The sequence below is a fragment of the Narcine bancroftii genome, chromosome 8, assembly GCF_036971445.1.
Source record: "Narcine bancroftii isolate sNarBan1 chromosome 8, sNarBan1.hap1, whole genome shotgun sequence".
Classification (NCBI taxonomy): Eukaryota; Metazoa; Chordata; class Chondrichthyes; order Torpediniformes; family Narcinidae; genus Narcine; species Narcine bancroftii.
This window is the reverse complement of record NC_091476.1, coordinates 84,656,812-84,669,147: the sequence shown is the minus strand read 5'-3', so window position 1 is coordinate 84,669,147 and position 12,336 is coordinate 84,656,812. Positions and strand designations below refer to the sequence as shown.

At 47.2% G+C, this 12,336-nt stretch overlaps 1 protein-coding gene across 3 annotated transcripts in view; it reads left to right on the top strand.

Annotated features, from left to right (window-relative positions):
* LOC138740991 (G protein-activated inward rectifier potassium channel 4-like) overlaps positions 1 to 11,211 on the top strand; it is an 89,966-nt gene extending 78,755 nt beyond the window's left edge. For 2 of the 3 annotated variants that reach the window (XM_069894402.1, XM_069894401.1), the window contains one exon: positions 8,681 to 11,211. In XM_069894402.1, the coding sequence (XP_069750503.1) occupies positions 8,681 to 9,030 (350 nt within the window). In that variant the 3' untranslated portion in view covers positions 9,031 to 11,211. Of the gene's footprint in view, positions 1 to 3,700; positions 3,815 to 8,680 lie in introns of all 3 variants that reach the window. The other variant, XR_011343248.1, reaches the window with a different exon arrangement.
* The last annotated feature ends 1,125 nt before the right edge of the window (positions 11,212 to 12,336 follow it).

Genomic DNA, 12,336 nt, shown 5'->3' with positions numbered 1-12,336 from the left:
GTCCATCCAAAGGAATGTCTTGTCAGGCCCTGGGGATTAATCCACCCTTATTTGCTTTAAGACAGCAAACACTTTCTCCTCTTTAATCTGTATAGTTTCCATGACCCCACTGCCTGTTTTCCTTTCTTCCCACGACTCTGTTCCTGTTTCCTGACTAAATATGATGAAAAACCATTTAAGGTCTTCCCCATCTCTTTTGGCTCCATACAAAGCCGACCACTCTGATCTTCAAGGGAACCAATTTTGTCCCTTACTATCCTTTTGCTTTTAATATACCTGTAGAAACCCTTAGGATTTTCCTTCACATTGTCTGGCAAAGCAACCTCATGTCTTCTTTTATCCTTCCTCATTTCTTTATTGAGCCTTTTCTTGCATTTTCTATACTCCTCAAGGGCCTCATTTGCTCCTGCTATACACCTCTCTCTTCTTCCAAACCAGATCCCCAATATCCCTCAAAAACCAAGGTTCCCTACACCTGCTAACCTTGCCTTTAATCCTGACAGGAACATACAAACTCTGTACTCTCAAACTCTCACCTTTGAAGATCCTCCACTTACTTCGCACATCCTTACCTGAAAACAACTTATCCCAATCCATGCATCCTAGGGTGACATGGTTGGTGGAGCAGTTAGCACAATGCCTTTACAGCGACAGTAAAATGGACTTGACTGGAGTTGTATGTTCTCCCCGTGCCTGCATGGGTTTTCTCAGAAGTCTCCGGTTTCCTCCCACCCTTCAAAACATGCAGGGGGTGTAAATTAATGGGGTGTAAGTTGGTCAGCATGGACTTGTAGGATCAAATTGGCCTGTTACAGTGCTGTATGTCTAATTTTTAAAAAAATCCTTTCTCATTTCCTCAAAATTGGCCTTTCTATAATTTAGAATCTTAACCCAAGGCCCAGACCTATCCTTCTCCATAATTAAAACATTGAAACATAGCAGTATGATCTCTGGACCCAAAATGTTCTGACACATAGATCTGTCCTACCCCTTTCATCCCCCCATTCTATTGCATCTAAACCAACGGAAGCCCAGAACACGGAGCTGCCAGTCCTGCCCCTCCCTCAATCAAGTTTCACTAATGGCCATAATGCCATAATTCTACGTGCCAATCCACGCTCTAAGCTCATAGGTCTTTCCTACAATACCCCGTAAATTGAAATCGATGCACCTCAGAACATTTTCACCATGTACAACCCGTTGACTTCTAATGTGCATGCAATTTTTACATCAATTTTCCCACCTCCACTCATCTATTTGCTCTGAAACTCTGGTTCCTCTCCCCCTGCAAATCTAGTTTAAAATCCCAGAGCAGCCCTTGTAAATTTTTCTGCAAGGATATTAGTCCCCTTCCAGTTCAGATGCAAAACATCCCTTTGGAACAGGTCCCACCTTGCTTGGGAGAGAGCCCAATGATCCAGATACCTGAAACCTCCCTCCTGCACTATGTCTTTAGCCACATGTTAAGCTGCATTAACCTCCTATTTCTAACCTTACTAGCATTTGGCACAGGTAGAAATTATGAGGTCACAACCATGGAGGTCCTGTCCTTCAACCAACCGCCTAACTCCCTGAACTCTCCTTGCAGGACCACCTCACCCTTCCTACCCATGCCATTGGTCCCAACATGGACTACGACATCTGGCTGCTCACCCTCCCTCCTGAGAATTCCGTGAACTTGATCCAAGATATCTCAGATCCTGGTGTCAGGGAGGCAACATACCATCTGGGATAGCCGATGTCCTCCACAGAACCTCTTATCTGTCCCCCTAATTATGGAATCCCCTATCATTACAGATCACCTCTTCTCCTCCCTTCCCTTCTTAGCCACAGGACCAGACTCCATAGTAGTTTTCCCTCCCCCACCAAAACGGTTTCCAGAATGGTATATTTGTTATTGAGGTGAAAGGCCACAGGGGTGCCCTGCCCTGCACTGCCTGCCTGTTCCTTTTCCCTCTCTTGACTGTCATCCATCCACCCTCCTTCTGCCTCCTAGGTGTGATAGTGTCCCTGTATTTCCTGTCTATCACCCCCTCTGCCATCCAGCTCCAATTCCTTACCTCGGCTTGTCAGGAGCTGCAGCTGGATGCACCTCACAAATGAAGTCACCAGGGATACTGCTGGCTTCCCTGACAACCAACATTCTGCAAGAGGAGTGTTCCCCTGACTTGGCTGCCATTCCCACTGTCTATGACTAGAGGAACAAAATTTTATCTAAAACCTGTCCTTGCCTGTCCCTACCTGCTGAATCCTTTTTGTTCCTCGAATAGGGTGGTCCTTTCTTACTTCAACTCCTGCACCACCACCTCAGCCTATTCTCGCCAAAGCCTTGCCACTCTAACTCAGCCCCCTCCCTCAATGACCACACCCTCCGTTACACAGTTCCTCACTTTTTCAGTGATGTTTGGGTCACCTGACCTTGATTGCCCTTCATCTGTTGAACTCGATTGCCCAATCTGTCTTTAATTCGATTAATTGTGTTTTTACTTCAACCACAGTGACTGCAGACTTTCATGTGTTACTTCTGCATGCAACGACACCCAGACAACATTCAGGCATTGTCTGAGAAGTGCAAATAATATTCACGTCAAGTCTGTGTCAGGCAAGGGCCGTTGTCAGCAAGGCAGCAAACATTCACTGCCAATTTCATGGCTCAATCTCCCATCATAACATACACAACACAGAAACTTGCTGAGGAAACTCAACAAGTCACATGGCATCCATGGGATTCGGGCCCTTTGTTAGGCCTATCTATGCACTTGACCCCAGTATTTGTAGGTTGTCTTGTTTAACTCCATCATTATGATCCAGTGACCACAATGTTAACTGGACCAGCCACTTAAAACTGTGGTCCAGGAGCCAGTCCAGCTATCAAGTGGTAAGTGCCTCATCTCCTGACCCTCCCCCCCAAAAAAAACCTTTCCAACATCTACAAAAGCACATCTGGCAGTGGTTAGAATTTTCTCATTCACCTGGTTGAGGGGACCTGTAACAACTCTCAAGCAGTATAAAGTCATCTTTGGTAAAATATCCTTCCGGTGCACAACCACAAACATTCACTCCAACTCCATGGGCACAGCGGTTGCAAGGTGTGAACTATCCATAGGGGGGACTGTAGCAAATAAAGGCTAAGGTCAGCAAGCACGGGGAAGAGTGTCCCCTCCAGGTTCCCTCCAAGTCACACACCCGTGTAGCTGGATTAATTTGCCTTCTTCACGGGATGTCCTCAGAGCTGCAAGAGATAGAGACCTGACTCTCCACTCCCTTCACAAAGCTGATTCTGGCTGGGCTTTAATTAACATCAGGGTAGGATGGAGGGAGATGCTGACTATATAAATGCCATCACTGAGACATGGACAATATCCCAGGGTAGAGAATTTTCAAGTGAGACAGAGGGGTGAAAAATACTGGGAAAGTACTACGCTGTTTGTCAGAGTTACATCCCAGAACATCCCTCAAATGTGGCATCTAGCCAGAGCTGGGGAGTAGTAGAAGGTCAGCCAGTGGTCAACAGAGGATAGAAATTCGTGGTGGGAAGACAGATGCAATAAAAATAGGGTTACCATCCCAGGGGAATTTAATTTTCCTGTACCACACCTGCTACAGTTATAGCTCAGGGTTATTGCTCGAAGAAAGAGGTCGCACCAAGAGAGTGCAGTCGACACTGAGCTTATTCGGCTATCTGCTCCACCTTTTATAGGCTGACTGCCGCATCACCACGGGCAGGGCTCATGATCTGATGGTCGCGGACTGGTGGCCTTGTGACCCGCCGGCCTGGATTGGACCACCTGCGATCTGCTGCTGGCAATATTGGGTGATTTAGCCTCTGCTGTTGCGGCCTATGGTAACGGGCCGCTCAGCTCATGTGTCGTCTGTTTGACTGCCGTGTTTGACAGCTATTTCTGCATCAAAATTAAAGGCTCAAAGGGAGTGAAATTTTTGAGGTATTATTCAGGAGAACATTTTGACGTATGTACATCAGTGAGGGAAGGAGCAGCAAACAATCTATTGGAGGAACTCAGCAGGTCAATCAGCATCAGTGGAAGAGAAAGAATAGTTAATGTTTTGGGCCAGAACCCTTGTTCAAGTCTGAGAGTGCAGAGGAGAGGTAGCCAGTGCAATGATAAGGAGCCAATGGGGAGAGGTGAACCAAGGAGGGGTGAAGGATGACGGATAGAAGCAGGTGATTGGCAGACAAAGGGAGAAGCAAGCAGGCCAGATATGCAGGGTGGAGGGAGGTGAAGGATAAGTGGAAACAAAAGCTGAGGGTGCTGGAATCTGACAAGATCACAATGGTATAATGGAAATGGACAGATAGGATCAAATGAAACTGAAGGGTGGAGATGGAGGTTGGGAGGGAAGAATCCTGCAGGGGAAATATGGGTGGATGCAACCAGAGGGAGGGGAATGAGAATGGGTGTGGGGTGTGGGGGAAAGGGTCATAAATTGGGTGGTGGGGTGAGAAGAAGAAAGAGGAAGAACAGAAGTAGCTCAGAAGAGAGAGGGGTCACATTACGTGAAATTAGAAAATTCCATGTTCACACCTTTGGGCGCAACATGAGGATGCTCGAGTTTACGTTGGCAATGGAAAAGGTCAAGGTCAGGCAGATCGAGGTGGAAATGGGGAGGGGAGTTGAAACGGCAGCAACCAGGAGCCCAGGGTGGTCACTGCAGACAGTGAAGATGTTCTGTGAAACAGTTATCAACTCTGCATTTGGACTCACCGCTGTAGAGAAGGGCATATCGGGGGCACTGAAGAGGATCACGTGAATATTTGCTTCACATAGAAGAGATGTTTGGGATCCTGGATAGTAGTGAGGGAGGTGAAAGAGCAGGCGAAAGCAACAGGGGTCATGGAGAGGTGGGAAGGGATGGACTGACAAGGGAATCTCTGAGGGAGCAATATCTGCAGAAGATTGAACGAGTCTACGGGGATGAGTAAATGTGCCTAGTGGAGGGGTCTGGTAATGGTTGGCCACTGGGAGGTCCTTGCTATTGCAATGGACAGATCGAAGATGATCATTGATCTCCCAGACTGCATCCAGTCTCCCCATCTGGAACATCAGATGCAGTGAATGACCCCTACAGATTCACAAATGAAGTGTTGCTCCAGGTTTTGGCCCTGAGCCCTTGGTCAGGAATCAAGAAAAGCAGGTGACCTTCTGAGTTTCTAAAGCACTTTTGTATATTGCACTGGACCCAGGCATCTGTAGACTTTTTTGATTAACTCCAAAAGGAATTATAGCAAGATTCGAGATTCAAGATTCCTTTATTGTCATGAACACAAGATATAATAATGCCTAAAGTGTGTCACCTTTTGTCGTCTGTTAAGGCACACAAAGAGGCACCATAAACATTGCATGGAACCCCCAACAATAAGACAAAGAGAAGCAAAAGAGAGTCCCTTCAGAGTCACCGAGTGTCCGTGGATTCACCTCCGGGACTCCCGCAGCCTCTGCAGCTGCACAGTCTCCAGTTAAATCCATCAGCAACCCGAACTCCAGATCCAAACCTTCAATCCCCTAAGGCCTTTGGGAGCCCTTTGTGCCTTTAGCACCCATTCGAATCCTGTTTCCAATCTTAGGTTTCCAAAGGTCGGTGTCTAGCAGCCCACAGGCTGGCACTAGTCCTTTAACTACAGGTCGCCTGCAGCCCGCAGCCTGCATGAGTCCTTTGACCGCAAGTCGCCAACGGCCCACAGCCGACGTGGGTCCTTCAGCCGCTGTGCCCTCACTAGCCTTTTGCCATGGTCACCTTCCTGTCGGGTCGTGTCCCAGGCTTCTCCGTCTCAGAGGGGAGTGTTCTCCTGTTTCTTGTATCCTGCACCAGTCCGCTGCTCCCCGAAGGCTGCAACCTAAGTGCTGGGGGAACTCAGCAGAATACGCAGCATCTATCGGAAGTTAAAAAGAAGCAATTCATGTTTCAGGCCTGTACCTTGGTCTGCCTGACGTTCTACACTTCAGATGAAGGGCTCAGGTCCGAAATGTTGACTGCCTTTTACATTCTGTGTGATGGTGCATGATCTGCTGAGTTTCTCCAGTGCATTTGCATCCAGTAATGTGAGGCAAGGGAAGAGATTGCTGGAGCTTTGGATGAGATCGTTACATTTTGGTGACACGAGTGAGGAAGCAGAAGAATGGAGGATGGCAAGCATGGTCCTTTCCAAAAAGGGCAGCAGGTAGCGATACACGTGTGAGCACAACATCAGGAGTTGGGAAGATACTGGAAAAATAGTCTGAAAAAAGAGATCAGCGATAAGATTGGGAAGTCCGCAGGCACTGGGATCGTAGTGCAATAGACAAAAGAGCAGGAGAAACTCGGCAGGTCACTCACTGTCTATAGGAAGTAAAAGGTGACCAATGTATCGGGCCTGAGCCCTGAGTAAAAAGCAGACAGGCTTCTGAATAAAAAGGTGGGGGGGAGGGAGGGGCAGGGGAGAAATACAGGCTAACAGGTGGACAAACCATCGGTGGGAAGGTAGAGGTCCTTCTCTAGCTGCACTTTCTGCTTTTTTGATCTCAGGAGACAAACTCTCTGAAGATTATTCCAACAAGCTGACCTTGACTGTGTGTCTCTTCACACCTTCTCCCCTGTAAGGATTCTATTCCTTTCTCTCAATTCCTCTCCTTCCGTTGCACCTGCTCCCAGATGAAGTCTTACATTTTAGAACATCCAAGATGTCCTCTTTCTTCAAAGAACATGGCTTCCTCTCTACTGCCATCAACACATCCCTTACCAATATCTCCTTTATTTTCCACTCATCTGCCCTGGTCTCCTCTGTCCCGAGATCCATCAAGGACCGAATTCCCTTTTGTCCATTTTTACCATCCCACAAGCATCCACATCCAACATTTCCACAACCAAAAACATGATCATACCACCAGACACATCTTTCCCTCTCCTCCCCCCTCCACTTTCCACAGGGACTGCACCCTTCATTACTCCCTCATCCATTCATCTCTTCCCTCCAATCACTCCGCCCCCCCCAGAACCTGCCCAGAAAAAGCAAGCAATGCTCCACATGTGCCCACATCTTCTCCCTCACCACCATTTAAGGCCCCAAACAGTCCTTCCAAGTGAAGCAACACTTGTGCATCTGCAAGGGTCTTCTCCTGCATCCAGTGCTCCCGCTGTGGTCTCCTCTACATTGGAGAGTCTGGGAAAATCACATTGTTGAGTTCTTTCGATCTGTCTGCTGCAATAACAAGGACATTCCAATGGCCGACCATTTAAATTCAACACTCCATTCCCTCACCGACATGTCTATCCATGGCCTCATGCACAGTCAAACTGAGGTTACCTGCAAATTGAGGGATGAATGTCTGCAAACTCTCCAAGCAGGCCGTATTTACATAGACTTCTCCACTTTCAGTTAAACCCCTTCTCAGAGTCTTTTTCTTTCCCTATCCATCTGTCTCCTTTGCTCTAGCTCCCCACCCCCCTTCTCTTCCCTTTCTAGTCAGAGCTACCTCCTCCATCACCTCAGCTATTTTATCCCTCCATCCACCTATATCCACCCATTAACCTGTATTCTTCCACCTGCCTTTCTTCCCTCTTCTCCTCTCCTCACCACAATTTTTTCTCCAGAATCCTGCCTGCTTTTGTTCATACCTCGATGAAGGGCTCAGGCCTGAAATGTTGGCTACCCCTTTCTTCCTCTGGAAACTCTGTGACCTTCTGTTTTCTCTAGTAGTTCTGTACGTTACAACTCCAATACTCAGTACTTTGACATATGAAGGCCAATGTGCTAAAATCTCTCTTTATGACCCTGTCCACCTGTGACGCCTCTTTCAGAGAATTATGTATCTGTATTCCCAGATTCCTCTGTTCTACTGCACTCCTCATTGCCCTGCCATTTACTATGGTTTGTCCTTCCAAAATGCAACACTTCATACCTGCAAACCTCAACAAGGTAACCAAATCCTGATACAACCAGCCAACCTGAGAGCTATGTCCAAGCTAATCACACACATTGAGCCAGTTGTAGTTCCAGCTATGCTGTGACAAACACTGCAGCCAACGAGTTGAGGAGAAGTCCCCCCATTAGCAGCAGGTGAAAAGAGGTCTAAGTAATGTTGGCCTGTTGAAGAAATGTTCTTTGAGGATCTTACATTGAATAGTTCACCTGTGTGATCTCCCCAGCACTTCTCCTGGTGACCAGGGAGCTTCAACATTGTGGTGCGCTGTTAGACAGAATCAGACACACACAAGGTAAAGACTGAACAACAGGCTTTAATCCACAAAGACATCCACAGAGCCAGGCTGGCTGTGGCTGCAGCAACTCAGTGTGAGGCCTCGGGAGGCCGGCGCAGGCTTATATCCCGGAGGGTGATTGATACCACACCGGGTGGGGCTTGATCCATTCAGGCTGACTGATTGGCAGTCAGCCAGGTGTTGTCCTGTCCCCTTACACTCCTGCAGGTACAGAGGTTTCCCCCTGCAGTAGGCCGGTGGTGTATCACCACAAACATTCAGTTAAAATGAAGTCTCATCCTTAAGGAGGCACCTTTGGTGTGCAGCTCTCCCCTGATTTCACATGGGATGTTGTTACCAATGAGTTTGCAGTAGCCTTTACTCTCTGACTGAGGTAAGGCTGACTCCAACCTCTGGCCATGTGTCGAAGATTTCGCCCTGTGTTGTCTACTCTCCACTCATCTAATCCAATGTACTTTCCCAACAGGAATGACCTGTCAGGCCAGAAGCTCCTACTCAGACTCTGAGGTGCTTTGGGGACATCGGTTCACTCCAGTGCTAACTCTTGAGAAGGATTTCTATGAAGTGGATTATAACAGTTTCCATGAGACTTATGAAACAAATACCCCCATCTGCAGCGCTAAAGAAGTGACTGAAATGTTGAGGGCAGGCCGTGGTCTTTCCGAGATAACTTTGCCCAACCCGCCCAATGAGGTGGTAGCAGACAATGCAGCCAAGGAAGACGAGGATGTGAACACAACCACTGCCAAAGTGGAGGACTCAAAGACATTCTCGCCAAATGAAGACTTGGAGGGTTGCTCAAGGTTGTCCGCTTGAGCTACACAAGGCCCTGGGGAAACAGAAACTGGAGGGTAGCCTGATTCCAGTGAGCCGTATGATTTAGCCGGCTCTCTCACTGCCTCCCTAAACCAGGGATTAACCATGTATGCAGGACTGGATTTGGGGTGTATATAGCAAATTCTCACCATTATCCCCATGACATGCCATCTGGATCAGAGTTAGTATCATTTGTACAGCAAAATAAAACACAGTACAGAGTCGGGTTACAGTGAGCAGTCCGTTTGGAGGGAGTGCGGGCATCATCATTTTACGTGAGGTTAGGTCTGTCCTTGGGAATGTATCATAAACATTACCATTCATTCTGCTGCTGTCTGTTTACTGCTGTAACCCCTACTGTTCCTCTGCAACATTTGCCTTGGGTAATTGTTCCACTATCCTTGGCACAAAGTATATTTTGGAACGTGTGTGTTGTTTAGGCAGACTTGTGTCAGAAGCAGCTGAAGCCTTACACCAGAGCGGGGCCCACTCTGTGCTACTCTCAGTACTGCAGTCCTCTTTAATCCTTTGGCAGTGCGCTCTAATTGAATGGGACACCAGGTAGGGGTGGTGAATAAGGCCCAGCTGCACTAACACCCCAAATTTCCCCCCCCCCCACCCAATCCCATTGCCCTTCCCCACCTTTGGCCTTGCAGCCCAGTGAGATGCCAATGCCTCGATGCCAAGGTTTGACCCGCTTCCCGACACTGGGGAACATTGAGCCACAGAGTGCAGGGAGTGTCAGGCAACGTTGGGTGGCAGTGTGATGCTGTCACTGGATCCCAAATCACACTGTTCCAGTTTGGGCTGTCCGCTGCTCACTGCTTCCTTGGGAATACGCCATCCTTCTTTTCACCAACTGTGGCCAAGATTAAAAGTTTGGAAATTTGAACATTAAATTCAATGGGAAAGGAAGCATGCCAAAGTGTTCTTCTGAGTTCTTAGCTCTCTGGAAACAGCAGATAAATATTATCGAGATTCAAAGTCAGTTTTGTTCCCACTGCTTCCTGAGGACAGACCTAACCTCATACGTAAAATAATACTGCCCGCACTCCCTCCAAATGGACTGCTCACTGTAACCCGACTCTGTACTGTTTTATTTTGCTTTACTTATGTTTGGATATACTTGCTGGATACCATGCAGAACAAACCTCTTCACTACACATCAGCACATGTCAATAAACGTTAGCTTGAACTTGAAGTGGAGACTGACACTGGAGCCACAATAGTGAGTAACTGTGTCCCAGGCAGACGAGCACCTCAACCATGGATGCCGTGGTAAGGAGCTAGCTTTTGTGGTGAACGGCCACTAATGGTTGTCAGCCATTATCCCGGCATTCTTGCCAACTCTTCCCAGATTCTGCCTGTCACCTCCTCACAAGGGACAATTAGCCCACCAATGAGCCGGTCCCAAGGATGCGGAAGGAAACTGGAGGAAACCCACACAGTTATAGTGAGTCTGTGCAAACTCCACACGAATAAAACCCAAAATCAGGATCAAACCCAGGTCTCCAGTGCTTTAAATTGTACATTTATTTATTTATTTTTAAACAGCCCATGCAATTACGCCAAATAAACCTGCAACCCTGTACTTTTTTGGGAGGAAACCAGTCACCTGGAGGAAACACACACAGATTTAGGGAGAACGTACAATCTCCTTACAGATAGCACCGGATTTGAACCCACATCACTTGTGCTGTAGTGGCTTGTAGTAATGTGGAACTAACCTCAATGCTAACTGTTCCACCCATCGGTGTGAGGCAGTGCTTCTGCTGGACAAGGCATTGATGCCCTATCACTGGAGTAAAACATTCACCAACATTATCTGTGGCATGTTGCAAATTTCGGATCAATTTGCCTCTTTCCCTGGGATCCGGTATTTTTTAATTGTCCAGCCAGCAACTTAAGACCTTGTGAAAAGTCGGGAGACACACCAGAGACCGTAGGTGCTGGAATCTGGAGCAAAAATCTATCTGCTGGAGGAACTCAGCAAGTCAAACAGCGTCAGTGGGAAAAAAAGGATGTTTTGGGCCAGAAACCCTCCATCACGGGTTGTCTGCTCTACTCCACCTGATGCGGGTCACCCGCTGAGTTCCTCCAATAGAGTTTGCTGCTTGGTAAAAAAGCTTCCTGAAATCTATTTAAAGTGCATCAACAGGAATTAAAATAACTGGCCAGTAATTGCTCGGTTTATTCTTTCATCGCTCTTCAACTTCTCTAGTGCCTTCCTTTTTTATGAGAGCTGCACCATCAATGACCATATAACCATATAAAAATTACAGTATATGTAAACAGGCCATCTCGGCCCCTCTAATCCGCACCAATTTAAGTGATGTCCTCTAGTCCCACCTACCCGTTCTCTGTCCATAACCCTCCAATCCCCTCACATCCATGAACCTAATCAACTTTTCCTTAAATGTCAGAATTGACCCTGCTGTAACCACCTCTTCCAGAAGGTAATTTCACTCAGCCACCACTCTCTGAGTGAAGAAGCTTCCTCTCATGTTACTTATAAACTTTTGCCCCCTAACCCTTATGATCCCTTGTTTCAATCTCCCCTACCCTCAAGGGAAAGAGCCTCTTCACATCTACTCTATCTATTCCCCTCATAAATTTATATACCTCTATCAAATCCCCCCTCAACCTTCTATGGTCTAATGAATAAAGACCCAGTCTACTCAATCTTTCTTTGTATTCTAGATACTGCAATCCAGGCATCATTTTAGTAAATCTTGTCTGCACCCTCTCTACCTTATTGATATCCTTCCTATAATCTGGGGACCAGAACTGCACACCGTACTCCAAATTTGGCCTTACCAATGACTTGAACAATCTCAACATCACTTCCTAACTCCTATATTTTATGCCTTGATTTATAAAGGCCAGCATACCAAAGACTAAAGTTGAGCAAAACTTGTAGGCTTTTATTCGCAATAGAATGATGGCACATCCATGCTGGTTGACTGTCCTGAGCTGAGGAGGTGGTTGGGGGACAGTCACCTTTATTCAGGAGTCTGTGGAAGGGATCACAGGTACAGTCAGCCATTGGGTGTGCCCAGACAGATAAATATATAAATATAGTGGTTTACCACATTCACCCCTCATTTGTAAAAAGAACCTGGCGGGGTGAAGTCTTCATGATACTGTTACAAATTAAGTCTTTCAAGTCGTTTTATTTTCTGCTGTGACCATCACAGTACTGGCTGTGACTGCGGTGCAACGATAGGGTCCTGGACAGTTTGGGATGACTGTATGCAGCCGTCGGCATTGAGCTGGTTGGTGCGCGGTGAAGGGGCTGGTGTGTCA